Below are 19614 nucleotides of genomic sequence, written 5' to 3' on the forward strand. Positions count from 1 at the left end.
TAAGAAGGTGATTTCTTGATTAATAAGGGGATCAGGGATTATGGGGTGAAGGCAGGAGAATGGGGATGAGGAACATATCAGACATTATCGAATGGCGGAGCAGATGCAATAAGCCGAATGGCCTAATTCTGCTCCTATATCTTACGATCTTATGGCCAAGGCTATACAAGTGAAACAATTTGAGCCTGGTTTAAAAAAACAAGTGTACACGTATCCGCATATAAGCAGATGTCCTGTGTACAGCTGTATATGTTTTTCAAAAGTATGTTTATTAACATTTTTCATTAATCAACACAAATCAGAATAACAGAATGCAAAAAAATCACAAGCAAATATAAAAGTAAAAAAACATACAAAACATAATTCACTTAAACATTAAAATTAACCTAAACCCCCTGACAACTGACAGTGACTAAATCCTTAAAAAAGGAAATAAAAGGTTGCCATCTAGCTGTACGATATAGTTTATTACTATTTTATTAAAAAAGTATTTTGTTATTTAAATATTTAAGATTTTAGAAATGATAATCGGGGTCGAAGTTAACAGTCACTTTGACAAGTGTAGATTAATTAAAGAAAGCCAATACTGATTTGTTGAAGATTTAACTAACCTGATAGCTTTGCTCTCTGAAGTAATGGAGAAGATTGGCGAGTCCAAAGATGTACAGGTTAGGTGGGGTTATGGGGATAGGGTGGGGAGTGAGACGAGGTAGGGAGCTCTTTCAGAGGGTCGGTGCAGATTCGATGGGCCAAATGGCATCCTTCTGCACTATTGGAATTCTATGTGGTTGATGATATGTAGATTTGATAAAGTGTCACGAGATAGACTTGCCAACTAATGCCCAATTAAGGAATGAAAGGGACATTGGCAGCACAGATAGGAAGATGACTGAGTGACCGGAAACAGAGAGTAATGGTGAACAGTTCTTTATACTGGAGGAAGGTAAGCAGTGGTGGGTACTAGGACCACTGATTTCTTAGATTTGAGTGTACAGGCAAAATTTGAAAGTTTGCAGATGGCACAAAACATGGAAGTATGGTGAACTATGAGGAGGATCATGACAGTCTCAAAGGGTGTTCTACCACAAGTGAGTACAGTTGACAAAGGGCCAGTCAATGTGGTATATTTGGACTTTCTGAAGTGCTTGACGAAGTCCCGCATAAGAGATTATTGTGCAAGATTAAAGCTCATGGGATTGGGGGACGTGTAGGTTAGGCGGATTGGCAATGCTAAATTGCCCCTTAATTGGAAAAAATAATTGGGTACTCTAAATTTATATTAAAACAAATAGTCATTCATGTCAGGAAGAACAGAGAGGCAATATAAGCTTAAAGAGTCCAATTATAAAGGGAGACCTGGGGTTATATTCCACAACTCATTGAAGGTGACAGAACAGTTTGAGCAAGTGGGTAAAAAGGCATATGGGCTCCTGAGCTTTATAAATAGAGGTATAGAATACTAAAGCGAGGAAAGTGTGATGAATATACAGATTTGGCCTCAACTGAAATATTATGTGCAGTTCTCGGTACTACGCTTTAGGATGGATGTGAAGGTTTTGGCGAATGTGCAGAAAAGATTTATTAGTATGGTTCCAGGGATGAGAGTCTTCAGATAGACTGGGGAAGCAGAGATTGTTCCCCTTGGGAAAATTAAGGTTGAGAGAATATTTGATAGAGATGTTCAAAATCATCAAGGCTGGTGGGTGTATATCGAGAAAACCTGTTCCTATTGGCAGATGAGTCGAGAGCTAGAGGACACGGATGTAAAGTAATTGACAAAAGAACCAAAGGCGACATGTGGAAATCTCTTTTTTGCACAGCTATGATTTTGTTTGTTAAATGTTTATTGGAATTTTAGCGCACTACTTCAAAATGTACAAGCCAGAACAAAAACAACAACAACTTTGGTATCACATGTTGACAATGTGTCCATGACCATAGTCTCAGTTTTCCTTATTTAGATTAGTGTGCATAATGAAAAAAGAGTATATATTATTTACAGTGACAGAGAGATTATGGATGTATGAAGGGGCGGTGGGGAGGTAGGGGAAGGGCACCGGTGGGTGTGGGGGGTGGGGTGGGGGAAAACGCACAACACATCGATTGCAGAGGATGAGAAAGGTGCTCTGTCGGACAGCGCAGTGGTTAGCACTGCTGCCTCACGGCGCCAAGGACCCGGGTTTGATCCTGGCCCTCGGTCACTGGCCGCATGGAGTTTACACATTCTCCCTGTGACTGATGGGTTTTACCCCACAACACAAAGGTATGCAGGGTAGGTGGATAGGCCACTCTTATCAGTTCCAACAACAAAACGGAAGAAAGGAAACAAACTGAGGCAAAAAGCAAAAAAGGCCGCTCCTGTTAGAGGCACTGCCCGAACATAACAAAGATCAACAGAAACTTAAAAAACATCAAATACGAGTGCAGTTAAAGGGGTCAATAAAGCACCCAAACCCCTGTGGTGCCCACTGGGCATGGAAGGCAAAGTAGATAGGCCACGCTAAATTACCCCTTAATTGTGGGGAAAAATTAGTTGGGTACTTTAAATTTTAAAAAAGAAAAAGGAAGGTGCTCTGTCTCCCAAGTCCTTTTTGTGTGGGAGTGGCCTGTGTCCCTGATGTGACCATCAATTCACTAGACATGTGATTGGAAGTAAACTGTGGTTTTAATAGTCTTACAACTAAGCCAGCCTGTGACCAGAGGAACTGAGAGCAGGCTTACTGCTGCAGTGTTTTATACTTCCGGTTAGTGGGAGGAGCCATGGGTGGAGCCCAGTACAAACTCCTCATCTCCCCCTATGGGCAGAGCCGCGCAACAGCTCACATACAGAGCCCACAAAGACACAGTACGTGCAAGGCAATACAGTGTGAATTACGAGGCATATAATTCACCACATTCACCCCCTGTAAAAAAAAATCAAGTCTGGCGGGGGTGAAGGGTCTACAAATTGAGCCGGTCCGGTGGTCGAGTCGTCCTTTCAGATCGGCGGAGCACCGGGGTTGCAGCCTCTTTGGGTGGCTGGGTGGTGGCGGTCGGTGAGGGTACGATGATGGACTCCGGGGGTGATTCGATCCGCGCTTCGTACCCGACTGGGGCGACGGGGAGCGCAGGAAACCTATAGGCGTGGGGGCGTGGAGCTTGGGCAGTGAACCTATAGGTGCGGGGGCGCAGGGCGCGGAGGGTTGGGTGGGGTGTAGCGTGGGGGGTACCTCGGTGGTGGTGGTGGAGTCGGATCCTGCAGGCGCCAGGTCCCGGAGAGAAATTGTGTCCTGACGGCCGTCAGGGTATTCGATGAAAGCGTATTGGGGGTTCGAATGGAGTAGGAGCACTCTTTCTACAAGCGCATCAGTTTTGTGTGCCCGGACGTACTTCCGGAGGAGAACCGGGCCCGGTGTCTTCAACCAAGCTGGGAGCGAAACCCCCGTGGTAGTGCCCCTAGAAAAAACAAATAGTCGTTCGTGAGGGGTCTGGTTGGTGGCGGTACATAGGAGGGACCTAATAGCGTGGAGCACGTCGGGGAGGACCACCTGCCAATGGGAGGTCGGGAGATTCCTGGACCAGAGGGTCAGTAGGACGGTCTTCCAGACTGTCGCGTGCTCCCTCTCCACCTTCCCGTTCCCCCTGGAGTTGTAGCTGGTAGTCCTGCGCGAGGCGATGCCCTTGTCGAGCAGGTACTGATGCAGCTCGTCGCTCATAACGGATGGACCCCTGTCGCTGTGTACGTAGCTGGGGAAACCGAACAGGGTGAAGATACTGTGCAGAGCTCTGATGACTGTCTGGGAGGTCATATCGGGGCACGGGATGGCAAACGGAAAGCGGCAGAACACATCGATGACGTTCAGAAAGTACACATTTCAATTGGTCGAGGGGAGTGGCCCTTTGAAATCGATGCTCAGGCGTTCAAAGGGCCGGGATGCCTTTACCAGGTGGGCCTTGTCTGGTCTATAGAAGTGCGGTTTGCACTCCGCGCAGATCGGGAAATCCTTGGTGATGGCTTTTACCTCCTCGGTGGAGAAAGGCAGATTTTGGGCTTTGACGTAGTGGACGAGGCTGGTGACAGAGATCATTATGGATAGCTTTCAGGCGGTTGTCTTGCGCACGTGCCACGGGAAAGGGCATAAGGGGGCTCGTTGAGCTTCCCCGGTCGATACATAATGTCATAATTGTAGGTGGAGAGTTCGATCCTCCACCGCAAGATTTTATCATTTTTAATTTTGCCCCTTTGTGAGTTGTCAAACATGAAGGCAACCGATCTTTGGTCAATGATGAGGGTGAACCTCCTACCTGCGAGGTAGTGCCTCCAGTGTTGTATGGCTTCCACGATGGCTTGTGCTTCTTTTTCGACCGAGTGAGTGTCGAAGTTCCGAAGCGGAGAGGGTTCGGGAGAAAAAGGCGACTGGTCTCCCTGCCTGATTGAGTAGCTGCGAGAGTGACCGCTGAGGCGTCGCTTTCCACCTGGAAGGGGACAGATTCATCCACCGCCCGCATGGCTGCTTTGGCGATGTCCTCCTTGATGCAGGTGAAGGCCTGGCGGGCCTCAGCTGACAGAGGAAAGAGTGTGGCCTTAAATAGTGGGCGGGCTTTGTCCGCATACTGAGGGACCCACTGGGTATAATACGAGAAAAATCCCAGGCATTTCTTGAGGGCCCTGGGACAATGAGGGAGAGGGAGTTGTAAGAGGGGGCGCATACGGTCCGGGACGGGGCCCAGGACTCCTTTTGCCACGACATAGCTGAGGATGGCTAGCCTGGTCATGCGGAAAACTTATTTCTCCCTGTTATACGTGAGGTTAAGTTTCTGGGCAGTCTGGAGAAATCGGTGGAGGTTGGCGTCGTGGTCCTGCTGATCATGGCCGCAGATGGTGACGTTATCCAAGTACGGAAATGTGGCCCGCAGCCCATACTGGTCCACCATTCGGTCCATTGCTCATTGGAACACCGAGACCCCATTCGTGACGCCAAAGGGAACCCGGAGGAAATGGAAGAGGCGGCCATCTGCCTCGAACGCCGTGTAGTGGCGGTCCTCCGGGCAGATTGGGAGCTGGTGGTAAGCAGACTTCAGATCCACCGTGGAGAAGATGCGGTACTGGGCGATCTGATTCACCATGTCTGCAATCCTGGGGAGGGGGTACGCATCGAGGAGCGTGAACCTGTTAATGGTTTGGCTATAGTCCACTACCATTCGGAATTTCTCCCCGGCCTTGACGGCCACCACCTGAGCTCTCCAGGGGCTGTTAATGGCCTCTATGACCCCCTCACATAGGAGCCTCTGGACCTCGGTTCTGATAAACACCCTTTCGTACAGGCTATACTGCCTGCTGCGAGTGGCTATGGGTTTGCAGTCCGGAGTGAGGTTAGCAAAGAGTGGAGGGGGGTCGATTTTTAGCGTCGCTAGACTGCAGATGGTGAATGGAGGTAGGGTTTCGCCGAAGCTGAGTGTGAGGCTCTTGAGATTACACTGGAAGTCGAGTTCCAGTAAGAATGGGGCGCAGAGTTCAGGGAGTACGTACAGCTGGAAATTAGAGTAGCTGGCGCCCTGAATCGTTAGGGTCGCGACGGTGCGACCTAGGATGTGAACAGAGTGTGAGCCCGAGGCGAGGGAGATAGTTAGCCATGCATGGAAGGTAGGGAGCGAACAGCGTCTTACCAGTTCAGGGTGTATGAAGCTCTCGGTGCTCCCGGAGTTGAAGAGGCACGGTGTCCTGTACCCGTTAATTTTAACGGTCATCATAGAGTCCCGGAGGTGTTTCGGACACGACTGGTCCAACGTGACCGTGCTGAGTTGCGGGTAGTCGGCGGCTCGATCAGCTGTGCTGGAGTGGCCCTGTGATGACTGTCCGCTGAGGTCTTAGTCTTCGTGATGAGGTTAAGAGGCTGGAGAGGATGGGGCCCATGATGGCCGCCCCCGTGGATTGCACGTGGTGGGCGGTGAGGAAGATGGCGTCCAAGATGGCGGCCCCAATGAGTCGCACATGTCAGGTGGGGGTGGAGTCGGTATACACGCTGCAGCATTACAGGGCCTGTGAGTTTGGGAAGTGAGTGCTCTGGGCTGCGGGAGAGTTTGGAGTTTTCTTCGCTAGGCATACCCGGGCATAGTGTCCGTTGCGACCGCAGCTGCTGCAGGTCGTGTTGCGGGATGGGCAGTGTTGCCGTGGGTGTTGGGGCTGCCCACAAAAATGCACGCTGGTGCTGCATAGTGGGTGGCCGCGCAGCGCAGGCCTGGGGCAGTCGCTGGTTGGGGGCCCATGATGGGGTCACTTGGTCCGCGGGGAACGAGGTGAGACTGCGGAATGAGACCTCCATGGTTGTAGATAACTCTACAGTGTTTCTCAAGCAACCGTTGCCGCAAATAGTTGGACCTGAGCCCTGCCACGTATACATCACGGACAACGAGTTCCATATGCTGGGCGGCTGTTACAGCCTGAAAATTGCAGTCCCGAGCTAGGGCTTTCAAATCGCGCAGAAAGTCTTCCAGCGATTCCATGGGGTGCTGGCGGCGGGTCGTGAAAATGTGGCGTGCCTAGACCTCGTTGATGGGCCACACGTACATTCGATCGAGCATGGCCAGGGCCTCCGTATACGAGGTAGTACAGTTAAGTTGCATAGAGATACGATGGCTCACCCTTGCGTGCAGTAGGCTGAGTTTCTGCTCCTCCGTAGGTTCTGAAGTGCTTGATTCAGCCAGGCAGGCCTTGAAACATCTGAGCCAGTGTAGAAAGATTTATTTTGCCTCTGCAGCCTGCGGGTCGAGTTCTAGTCGGTCAAGTTTGAGGGCTGATTCCATAGTAGTTTTCTTCAAGTTTTCTAAGACTATTAAATTGATGTGACCATCAATTCACTAGACACGTGATTGGAAGTAAACTGTGATTTTTATAGTCTTATAACTAAGCCAGCCTGCGACCAGAGGAACTGCGAGCAGGCTTACGGCTACAGTGCTTTATTCTTCCGGTTAGTGGGAGGAGCCAAGGATGGAGCCCAGTACAAACTCCTCATCTCCCCTTATGGGCAGAGCCGCGCAACGGCTCACATACAGAGCCCACAAGGACACAATACATGCAAGGCAATACAGTGTGAATTATGAGGCATATAATTCACCACAGTCCCTCCCGGTGCAGGGCCTACCTCTCCATTTCCCCTCCTGTTGTGTGTTTTCTCTTTCCCCCTCCCCCCCCCCCCCCCCCCCCCCCCCCAACCCGGCCCCTTCATACATCCATGATCATGAATGGACAACCTGAAAGGATGGTGGAGGTGGTTTCAAATGGGAATTAGCCAAGCACCCGGGCGGGAAAGTGGAGCTGAGTCCACAAAAGATCAGCCATGATCTCATTGAATGACAAAGCAGGCTCAAAGGGCCAGATGGCCTACTCCTGCTGCTAGTTCTTATGTTCTTAAAAGAAAGGGCTACAAGAAAGGGAAGAGGGAATGGGCTCGCTAAATTGCTCTTGCTGAAATCTGGCATGGGATCAATGGGCCAAATGGCAACTTCCTGTACTTTAGGATTCTAATCAGCTTTTTAAAATTTGAGTTAACTAAATAATAATTGTGCTACTCTGATATGAATTATGTTTTTTCTGCAACCGGTCAGGCATCCAACATTTATAGTTTTTGATGATGATCAATTACTGTACAAAAGTATCTGTAAATTAGGTTACTTGATTTCATTTGCCACTTAGTTTTGTTTGTAAATATTTTATGGCTTTTTTGATCAGACTGAAATGTAATATACTTGGTTTGAGGTGAATAGGCAATTTGAAGTTATTCTGTAATCTCCCTTCCAGATGGCATCCGCACAGGATTCTCGATATGGCCAGAAGGAATCAGCTGACCAGAACTTTGACTACATGTTCAAATTACTGATCATTGGCAACAGTAGTGTTGGAAAAACCTCCTTTCTCTTCCGATATGCTGATGATTCCTTTACATCTGCCTTTGTAAGCACTGTAGGCATTGACTTCAAAGTAAAGACGGTCTACAGAAATGAAAAACGGATCAAGTTGCAAATTTGGGTGAGTTTATATTTATGGTTTATGATACAGGCTTCTTCAGCTATTGAAAAGGTCTGCACCTCAGTGAGAAACATGTTTTATCACATGGCTCAGAATTTCTGCAGATCAGTTGTGACATTTTTCATTTTAAAATTGGAAGGAGACATTAGTAATGCGTTTATGATGTGTTATGGCTGATGCTGTAACTAAATAGAGTGGATCTACTTTGCTGTTGTAAGGAGAGGCACACATTGTTCTTTCCCCTCGCCCCCTTTCTCCACCTTAACTAGTGAATGAAATCTTGCGTACTGATGATCCACTGAACATGTAACTTGGAGTCCAAAGAATTTAGCATTAGCTAATCAGTTTGAAGAAGTAAATAGAAAGTCTGACGTGTAATGCTTATAAAATAGCAAAGAAAAGCAAAAGGCAATTTTCTTTCAAAAATTGATTGATAATGAGTGTTTTTCAAGTCATCTTTCAATTTTTGTTCGTAACATTGGTGTTTATCAAGTTCTGTCAAAACATGATGGCTACCTTCAATTACATTACAGTGTCCTTTAACCTCAATATACTTTTCTTTAACCTGTCCTCAAAGAAATTCCTTTTGGAAAGTGGTATTTTGATAGATCGGTCACACCATGCAGTTTAATGGCCAGAGCAACATATTTTATCATTGTTGATGTCTATTTCTTATTTTGCCCACAATTAGCATGGGGAAAATAGACTAAGCCGGGCACACTCTCACCTGTATCTTGGGAGTCTGAAAGAGGCAGCACGATGGCGCAGTGGTTAGCATTTCTGCCTCACGGCGCTGAGGTCCCAAGTTCGATCCCGGCTCTGGGTCACTGTGTGGAGTTTACACATTTTCCCCGTGTTTGCATTGTTTTCACCCCCACAACCCAAAGATGTGCAGAGTAGGTGGATTGGCCACGCTAAATTGCCCCTTAATTGGAAAAAATTAATTGGATACTCTAAATTTTAAAGAAAAGACTTGGGAGTCTGAAGAAAAATAAGTTACTTGTCTAAGAAGAGGAAAATTAAGAAAATATAACGCTTGTACACAAAATATCAAATTAAGGGATATATTCCTTTTGGGGAAATCATCTTGTATTGTGAGAAACACAATAGGTTGAATATTACGGGATTGGGGAGGGAGTCGACGTACAGCACGTCAATGCCAGCCCACCCCACAGCCATAATGCACTGCGGGCGAGCTTCCCTCCTTACTGGGAGAAAGTCCAGCTCTCTGGGTTGGCCAGCAGCTCCATCAATCCGGCAGTACAAAGAACATGTTAGTGGGAGTGGCTGGACTACAAGAGGAGAAAGAAGAAGACGCAGGAATTCTCAGAAACCGATAAGTTGGGGTCTTAGGCAGGGAACGTTTGGGTGGGGGGTTGGTGGTGGCAGGTTTAAGGCTGTGGGTAGGTAAAGGGAGAATTCTAACAAAGTGTAGCCCAATGATTATTTTGTGCTTCATATAATTATTGATGGGAAGGAAAATGTAGACTCAAGTTTAGTGTGTGCATGAGAGATAGAAAGAGTGAGACTTTTGTTGACATGGCAAAACAAGATTTAAAAAATATAAAACTGTTTTAGGATTGTGAAGGAATAAGAACAGCTTTTCATTAAATCTAGAAACTTTGATACAATTAATATGTCTAGCAGCAATGTTAAAAGTATCTGCTCATAAAGTCGTGTGTCTGCTCGGTGTCAATCTTCAGATGACGCCAATGGATAACTTCATTATAAAAGCACAAAGACCCCTAGATAAGGTGATTTTCCTTATTAGACCAGCTGTTTCTCTCCAGTCTGCACAGAGCTTCTATTGCATGCATGATCTGGTTTTGAGAAAAAGTAAATTATTATACATCTGATATATTGGGCCATACTGCCATGTGGACGTTTGTAACATCAATCAGTAGCTCTGAATATTTCTAACGTTGCTTATAAGCTCAAATGTAACATTGTCCTGATAATTAAGTTTGGTATTTAAAATAACAGAACAAAATTAAGAAAATATGATGCCCGTGCACAAAATATCAAATTGAGGGATCTATTGGATAATAGATTCGTAAATATTAACTAAATCAGTCCGAAGATGTAGTCAGTTTAGTCAGTATTTTATTCAATTATTCCAATAATCACTTGTCAGAATTTCAAGTTAACATTTTTACTTACTTTTTAATTCCATGTTTTATAGTGATGTTCTTAATTTTTGTTGTCGTAACTAATATCCTGTAACATATTATCCAAAGGCTCACTATGCAGTGTGTTGGCAGAAACCGTTCTCAATTCTCTTTTTCAGTGAATTAGGTTTTGTGGTCAGTGACAAGGCAATAGATAGTGCTCATTACTGACCTCCTGGAAAGTTTCCCACACAAATCTAGCAATTTCTGAGGGGTAGATCTCCCCCCTCCCTGCTGGCAGTTTAAATCTGACACCAAGCCTAGGTGAACTCCAGGCATGCAGCAGTAGTAATGCTGAGTAAATCACATTGAAGTGTTCCCACAGACAGCATACAAGGATTTAATAACATTAATCCTTCACTTTTTTTAATTTAAGTTTTCAGATATCGAATTTAATGGTTATAATTGGTTTGAAAAAACAAAATGATTTATATAAATAAACTCTTAAGAAATGATTGTTTTAAATATATGTGGAATTCTTTATTCTATTGGAACATCTGACATTCCACAAATATGAAATTAGTTTTTTCAGGGTCAGTGAGGGCACTTAACTATTATTATAAACTTGGCATGCATGCTATTAGAAACTCCGGGCAGGATTCTCTGGTCCCCCAGCCATAGGGGCTGGTTTAGCTCACTCAGCTAAATCGCTGGCTTTTGCAGCAGACCAAGCAGACCAGCAGCACTGTTCGATTCCCGTACCAGCCTCCCCGGACAGGCGCCAGAATGTGGCGACTAGGGGCTTTTCACAGTAACTTCATTGAAGCCTACTCGTGACAATAAGCGATTTTCATTTTTCATTTCATGTGTTTCTCGGTGGTGTGCCACTCGCTGGTGGCAGGATTCTCTCCTCCGGCTGCTCGTCAATAGCATATCCCATTGAAGCCACCCCACACTGCCGGGAAACCTGCAGGCGGGGGGTGTGCTGCTAACGGGAAAAGAAAATCCCAACAGCTGGAGAATTACGGCACCTGTTGCATCTCATTCAACAAGGTATAACCTTTTCAAGAGTTGTTGCAATGAGACAAAAGGGAATTGTGAAGATTCTGCGGACTTTAAAAAATGGTACATGTGACCCAAATGTGGAAGTTCTGCCCCATTTAAAACGGATCATATTTTGTTGACGGGGTAAGAAGTCACAAATTGATGTAACACTCAAAAGACCAAATCAAATGTCTCAGCTTAATTCATTTTAAATTCGCCAATCCTTAAATATGGAAAGAAAAACAGCCTGAAGCTGTCATGTAAAGTTTAAAAAAAAACCTCTGCTGAATTGCATTGGTTGACATGTGTTTCATTGCAGTTTAGAAAACCCATCTCTTTATATAGTTTCAACAATGGTATTGTTGGCATTCCCAAAAGACTATTATTATTATGTCATTATGAATGCTTGGCTGAGGTTGAAATGCTACAACAATATCACCAAGATCTTCTGAGTTCACAGTTTGAAATATAAAGAGGCTATTCAACAATTAACCGTCTTATATCCGGGGTATGAATAGAAATTTGTTTCTTTTGTAAGAGATTAACCAGTTGAAGATATTTAAAAACTTTGAATGAGATTCATGGATGGAGTATTTTAACTAGCTGGAGTGTGAGTGAGAGAGCTGTATTAGGTTGAAAGAAGTTAATTTTTCATCTCCACATGGCTCCTGAGATCTATCCATTGTGATTACTGAGTGTATGGCTATGGAGGTGAGATGGGGAATATGAAGAGGCATGTCATGAGTGGGGGGAGCATGAATTGGAATGATGGTGGCATGGGGATATAAAGGGGGGGGACATGGAGTGTGAGTCGGGACATGAGCTGGTATGGTAGCGTTTTGGAAGGTCAGAGGACGAGTTGGCATGTTGGAGCCATTGGATGTAGGTGAGGGCTAAAGGGCTTAATAGTTTCTAAACAACTGGGAAAAAGTTCAATAGAAGTGCGGCAGGCCTTCGCCAGTCTGCTTCAGCACTCGTCTCACACACATGACTGCTACTAATGATCTACTTCCGTGTTTGGTGGGACTGACTCGATCTCACATTGTGTCACCACAGTGAAAATTGGGTCTCATTGGTCCTTTAAACAAAGACGGATCTGTCAAGTTAGGAAATTTCATGACTCAAGCTACCTGCATTAGGAGCAACAACCCAACTCTCAGTGTAAAAGGCTTTTAAAAATTAATTATTTCATGGGACGTGGGCATCACTAGCTAGACCAGCATTTATTGCCCATCCTCATTTGCCCTTGATAAGCTGGTGGTGAGATGCCTTTTGTGCCGCTGAACCCATGTGGTGTAGGTACATCCACAGTGCTATTAGGGAGGGCCACAGTTTTGATCTAATGACAGTGAAGGAATGATAATATGGTCCCAAGTGATAATTGATGTGATTTGGAGGTTAATTGCAGGTGGTAGTGTTCCAATGCATTTGCTTCCCTTGGCCTTTTAGGTGTTAGAGGTCGTATTTAGAAGGTGCTGTTGGGGGTGCTTTTGTGGATTGCTGCAGTGCATCTTGTAGATGGTAGGCACTGCTGTCATTGCACACCTGTGGTAGAGGGAGTGGATCTTTAACGTGGTGAATGATCAAGAGGCTGCTTTGTCCTGGATGGTGTTGAGCTTAAGTGTTGTTAGAGCTGCACTCATCCAGGCAAGTGGAGAGTATTCCATTACATTCCTGACTTGGACCTTGCAGATGGTGGACAGACTTTTGGGTAGGTCGGGGGGGGGTCAGGTGAGTTACCTCGATGCAGAATTCCCAGCCTCTGACTTGCTCTTGTAACCACTGTATTTATATATTTTTAAAAATGTGTTAATGGGATGTGGGCATCACTGCAAAGCCAGCATTTCTATTGTCCATCCCTAATTGCCCTTGAGAAGGTGGTAGTGAGCTGCCTTCTTGAACCGCTGCAGTTCATGTGGTAAAAGTGCATTCACAATGCTGTTTGGAAGGGTGTTTCAGGATTTTGACCCAAATATAGCTAATCCAGTTACATTTCTGGTCAATGGTAACCCTGAGGATGTTGATAGTGGGGGATTCGGCAATAGTGACCCCACTGAGCGTTAACGGGAGGTGGTTAGATTCTCTGCAGGGTTCCCAATAGTGTAGCTTGTGGAGGAGCAGTTTCTCAATTTATGTGTTATTCTTCATTAACATGTAAAATCCACACCAGCATATTCAAATAAACTGGGTTGACAAATGCATTGAAATGACACATGGGAAGCTTTAAATGTACTGCTGAGGCCAATTTTCATCCCTTTTATGTAACTGTGCTTCAAATAGAGTAAAATGGAATGACCTGGAAATCCCTGTAATTTAAGATTTTCTTGCCCAAAAAGTTGGTCTTAATAGAAATTAACATCGTGTAAATGTATGGAAGTTTTCTCATATTTACCAGTTTGAATTTGCTTCTCGGGTATTACCTTAAATTTAATTATTGTTCTTCTGAACAAAAATGACATTCATTTAGCATAAGTAAATTGGAGCAGATTAGTTGAATTTACAGAATTAATTAATTCAGCATTTATGATTTTGCAAGCATTTAGAAAAGTCAATTCCGAAAATAGCACCGAACACAACTGAACTAAAGGTGGCCACCTTATTTTGTGAAATTAAATTCTTTCATGCTGATTATATGTATGGTGGTTAATTTTCAACATTGAAATGAATTTTCAGTCTTCACAAGAATGCTGCATCATTTAATTAAAAAGTTATTGATGCTTTTAAATATCGGTCTTTGCTGCCTGCGTTGGATTTAAAATTGTCTTAACTCTCCGTATTTGGATTCTATACAAATTGTTTTCTGATTGTCATTATGCATTCCATCAATGCAAAGCTTTTATTTCTTTACACCAATGCTAATTTTGGAGTGTAAGGTAGATGCTTAGGTTGAACTGATTCACAAGTAAAATGAAGTGAGAGGAGTTTCAATCAGCTTGCTACCAGTATCAGATAGTGGCCCTTCCTGAATTCGGGCTGCATTTACACTGTAATTACCACGTAAGTGGGAGGGCAGATCTCTTTGGACCAACATTACAGTTCAAGTGTGAATAGAGAATGAGCTGAATTATATTTGTTAATAATTAACAAAGTGTAATTCACATGAGTGTAATTAAGTCAAAAACAATTTGATACACTTTGAATGTGTTTTGTGATCGAGTTTACTGGCCTGCGCGTTTTATTGTCTCAGTCAAGTACAATTGATTTAACATTGTGTTGGAAGCTGAAGAGAACTGACAAAACAGAAACTGCCTAAGTTATACCAAACACCAGCTTAATCTGAACAACATGGTTTGACTGTCTAATTTGACGGTTAGGCTTGTGCTATTGGTGCCATTTCATAGAGGGCGTTATGCAGAGATCGATTTGCTGCCTGGTTATTTATTCTATTGCAGGTTGTGTACATTTGACACATGGGGGCTTGTTTTAGAAATTGGTTAATTGTGGCTGAAACTTTCAATATTTTATGAAATTATAACTTTATATTGAATAGGCTCAATGTCTTCGAAAATCAGAGATGAAAAAGACACATTTATGCAACCTTGACAGCTACTTCTAAAATCTGGTGGAGTGTGACATTTAAAGAAAGTAATGAGGTCAACCCTTCAGTTGTATAACTGAACAATGATTAATGTCTTGTATGATTAAGATAAAGTTTTACAATATTCTACAGTATATTTGAGTGAATTCTGTTTAATATGATGTACACCTTTGCTGAGAAATGTTCCATTCAACAGTATTAATGCATAATTGCCCTTTTGATTTCAATTTTTAGATATTGTTCATTTATTTCCTGTTAACTAATAGGTAGCGAAAAAATGGCTTTGAGTTCAGTTCAAAATTAATTTACTGTAATGATGGCGAAGGAGACTATTTTTCCTTTCACGGTAAACACCTGCCATTGCAGAGTGTCTATGGGTGGATGTTCTGTTCTGGCAATGTTGGAGGTGGAAATGGTATGTAATTAGGCAGCATGGTGGTGTACTGGAACTCGGTGCCTGATGGGGGGGAACTAGACATCGGGAAGGTGCGGGGCCTGCTGAGAACCACTCCCCTGATCTTGCTGCTAACCCCATCACCCCGCAAACCCACTCTGCGAATACCCCCCATCTTTGTTGCCTGTGGCCTGGATTGATTCACAATCCTGGGACTCGGGCACCTGTCCTTTTGAGCACAAGAGCTGCTGGGCAATTAGAGGCCGGCAGTTCCCAGTAGGCAAGACATCCACCCCCAGGTGTCTTGGTTCCAGAGAGTGGCCTGCTGCTGGCCTCATTCGATTGCCTGATTGTGGTCCAGTGGGCCTTCCTGAAAAGAAGCAGTATGGGTCGCCTATCTGCTCTCCAGTCAGCAGGCGAGGCACTCAACATTCTGCCCTATGGAACAGGGCCCATATGGTCTTTTCTCATGTTTATATTCTACGTGAACCTTTGTCCAGCTATAATTACCTGCTCTTCCCACCCTTTTTGTGGACCTCTCTCTTTCATTCTTCCTCACAATAGAATCATAGAATGGTTACAATCCGTAAGGAGACCATTCCATCTGCCATGTCCTTCTGAGTCTCTGCAGAAGTAACTTAATTAATCTCACTCTCCGGTCTTTTATCCTCGGAGTCCTGCAAACATCTCCTCAGATAATTATCCAATACCCTTTTAAAAGTTGCAATTGAATCATCTTTTATAAAAAATACATCAAGTCTCAATAAAAATGCATCCATGATATCTGCTTCAACCATACTTCACCACTGTGTAAATAAGTTCTTCATCAATTCTTTATATGATCTGTTAGTGACTGCCTTATATTTGTAGCCCTTATTCTGAACCCATCAAACACTTTAATTTTAAAGGTCCCAGTTTGATTATCTTATTCATTCACACGATGTGGGAATTTCTGCAAGGCCAGTATCTATTGTTCACTCCTAATTGCTCGCTGAGAAAGTGGTAGTGAGCTGTCTTCTTGGTAGTCCCATAGCTTGCTTGGCCATTTCAGCCAGCAGTTAAGAGCCAACCACATTGCTGTGTGTTTGGAGATACATAGATTCCAAAACATCAGGACAATAGATGTAATTCCCTAAAGGACATTCGAGCCAGATAGGTTTTTACAACAATCCTTTGGTACACACTGATACTAAATTTTTAATTCCAGGTTTACTATTTAGAAGGATTTAGGGCTTCTTGTGAACATAGAATCCATTGGGTGGGATTCTCTGTTACCTGATGCCAAAATCGCTATTGGGCAGAGAATCGGTCCCGATGCCATAATCACAGCAGGCGGTAGTTTGACGGCAAATCGCAATTCTCCATCGACAGCGGCGTCAATGCAGTCTGGAATATACATACATCAGATCACGTTCCAATGTCATTAGTGGACCCGACCAGGTATTCTCCGGGGCCTCCATGATTCTCCACTTACCATGGGCCGAGGTCCCGACAGCGTAGTTCATGTGTGCTTTTGAAAATCGTGAAACTGTCGTGGCTGGTGGGGGAGAGAGAGGAGGGAGGACACTGAGGTGTGACCATGGGCTGCCAGGCTGGTCACTGGCTGGGGTGTGGGGGCCCTGCCAGGACCGGAGTGGAGGGGGGGGGGGGGGGGGGGGGGGGGGGGGAGGGGGGGAGGTGACAGGGGAATGTGCCAAGTGGCTAGGGCGACCAGTCATGTGACTGGGGCGGTGACTAGGCATAGACCGCCATTACCGCAGCCTGGAATGTAGCTATCTTGTTGCACACCACACTGACCAACCACCTTGGCCCCTGGTTCTGCAGAGTGACACTGGCTGTTGGGTGCCCCTACCCCCGTTTTTCCCCCAACCCGGCCTCCACCCACCGGTAGGGCAACGGCCACTGTAGCCAATCTCTCCCTCAATGCCAGCAAAACTAAAGAGCTGGTCATTGACTTCAGGAAGTAAAGTACTGTACACACTCCTGTCAGCATCAATGGGGCCGAGGTAGAGATGGTGAGCAGTTTCAAATTCCTAGGGGTGCACATCACCAAAAATCTGTCCTGGTCCACCCACGTCGACGCCATCACCAAGAAAGCACAACAGCGCCTATACTTCCTCAGGAAACTAAGGAAATTCGGCATGTCCACATTAACGGCCACAATGCGGGCAGCACGGTAGCATGGTGGTTAGCGTCAATGCTTCACAGCTCCAGGGTCCCAGGTTCAGTTCCTGGCTGGGTCACTGTCTGTGCGGAGTCTGCACATCCTCCCCGTGTGTGCGTGGGTTTCCTCCGGGTGCTCCGGTTTCCTCCCACAGTCCAAAGATGTGCGGGTTAGGTGGATTGGTCATGGTAAACTGCCCGTAGTGTCCTAAAAAGTAAGGTTAAGGGGGGGTTGTTGGGTTACGGGTATAGGGTGGATACGTGGGTTTGAGTAGGGTGATCATTGCTCGGCACAACGTCGAGGGCCGAAGGGCCTGTTCTGTGCTGTACTGTTCTATGTTAACCCTTACCAACTTCTACAGATGCACTATAGAAATCATCCTATTGGGCTGCATCACAGCCTGGTATGGCAACTGCTCGGCCCAGGACCGCAAGGAACTTCAGAGAGTCGTGAATACCACCCAATCTATCATACGAACCTGCCTCCCATCCATTGACACCATCTACACCTCCCGCTGCCTGGGCAGCATAATCAAGGATCCCTCCCACCCGGCTTACTCACTTTTCCAACTTCTTCCCTCGGGCAGGAGATACAGAAGTCTGAGAACTCGCACGAACAGACTCAAAAACAGCTTCTTCCCCACTGTCACCAGACTCCTAAATGACCCTCTTATTGACTGACTTCATTAACCCTACACCCTGTATGCTTCATTTGATGCCAATGCTTATGTAGTACATTGTATATCTTGTGTTGCCCTATTATGTATTTTCTTGAATTTTGTTTAATTCCCTTTTCTTCCCATGTACTGAATGATCTGTTGAGCTGATCGCAGAAAAATACTTTTCACTGTACCTCGGTACACGTGACAATAAACAAATCCAATCCAATCCAATATGGGGGCGCCGGGCAGGGGCCGCGGTGGATAATGCTGGCAAGGGCAGCGCCAGCCGACGGTACACCTGGCAGCAGGAACGGACACCAGGGCCAGAGGCCCCCACTGTGCCTGGCAACGATGGGACCAGGAGTGTGGAAAAAGCACCTCAACCAAGCCCAATCCCTCCCCCATCCCTGTTATTTACACGTCCTTGGACACTAAGGGGCACTTTAGCATGGTCAATCCACCTAACCTGCACAAATTATTCTGTGGGAGGAAACTGGAGCACCCAGAAGGATGTGGAGGCTTTGGAGAGGGTGCAGAGGAGGTTTACCAGGATGTTGCCTGGTCTGGAGGGTGTTAGCTATGTGGTGAGGCTGAATAGACTCTGACTGTTTTCATTAGAAAGAAGGAGGTCAAGGGGTGACCTGATGAGAGGTCTACAAGATTATGGGGTGCATGGATAGAGTGTATGGGCAGGCACTCTTTCCCAGGGTGGAGGGGTCAGTCACAGGGGGCATAGGTTTAAGGTCCGTAAGGCAAAATTTAGAGGAGATATGCGAGGCAGTTTTTTTTACGCAGAGGGTGGTGAGTGGCTGGAATGTGCTGCCAGGGGAGATTGTGGAAGCAGATACATTAATGGCATTCAAAAGTCATCTTGACAAATAAATGGATAGTATGGGTAGAGAGGGAGACGGCACAAGGCAATGCTAAGGGTTTTGGCAAAGGTTGGTATCATGACCGGTACAGGCTTGGAGGGCCGAAGGGCCTGTTCCTGTGCTATATTGTTCTTTGTTCACCCAGAGGAAGCTCATGTAGACACGGGGAGAAAGTGCAAACTCCAGACAGTCACCTCAGGCCTGAATTGAACCTGGGGCGCTGGTGCTGTGAGGCAGCAGTGCTAACCACTGTGCCGCCAGGCCGCCCCTGAATTTAAAATCACCAGCTACCTTTCTGGGGTTTGAACTCAAATGTGGCCTGATTTTAAGTCTGGTTAAACAAATTGGTTTAGAATGAATCAAAATCTGACCACATATGTCAGGATCATTACTCCAGGCTCTGGGTTACGGGTCCAGTAACAGAACCAATTTGTTATCATTTAGCTTGTAGTCTTCTCTTTTGCAGGGAAAAGAGACTGGGCCTGCTCAGTCCGTCCTCATAGTTGCATCCACTCAATTCTAATTAAATCTTTGTTAATATTTTCGACAGTGCTTCATTACCTTTTCTTTCAGCAAGCAGACCAGAACTGCATGCAATACTCGGACTGTTGTTTATTCAAGATTCTATGTGGATTTATAATAACCCCTTTACCTTTGTGTTATATTCCTTTAGAAATGATCCTCCATACATTGTTTGCAATCTTTGTAACCTTATCAACTTCTGTATTTTTGAGTTAGTCTCTACATTATAACAGTGGCTAAATTTAAAAAATGTGGAGGTCAGGATTTACCGACCAACCTGCCGCGTGTTTTTCAGCGGCGGAGGCA

The 19614-nt window shown here is 45.3% G+C and overlaps 1 protein-coding gene across 3 annotated transcripts in view; it reads left to right on the forward strand.

Moving 5' to 3' along the window:
* Positions 1-19614, forward strand: part of rab3c (RAB3C, member RAS oncogene family) — a 214020-nt gene that overhangs the window by 9396 nt on the left and 185010 nt on the right. For all 3 annotated transcript variants that reach the window (XM_038790966.1, XM_038790965.1, XM_038790964.1), the window contains exon 2: positions 7778-8005. In XM_038790966.1, the coding sequence (XP_038646894.1) occupies positions 7778-8005 (228 nt within the window). The remainder of the gene's footprint in view (positions 1-7777; positions 8006-19614) is intronic.

This window comes from Scyliorhinus canicula, chromosome 3 (assembly GCF_902713615.1).
Source record: "Scyliorhinus canicula chromosome 3, sScyCan1.1, whole genome shotgun sequence".
NCBI classification, from domain to species: domain Eukaryota; kingdom Metazoa; phylum Chordata; class Chondrichthyes; order Carcharhiniformes; family Scyliorhinidae; genus Scyliorhinus; species Scyliorhinus canicula.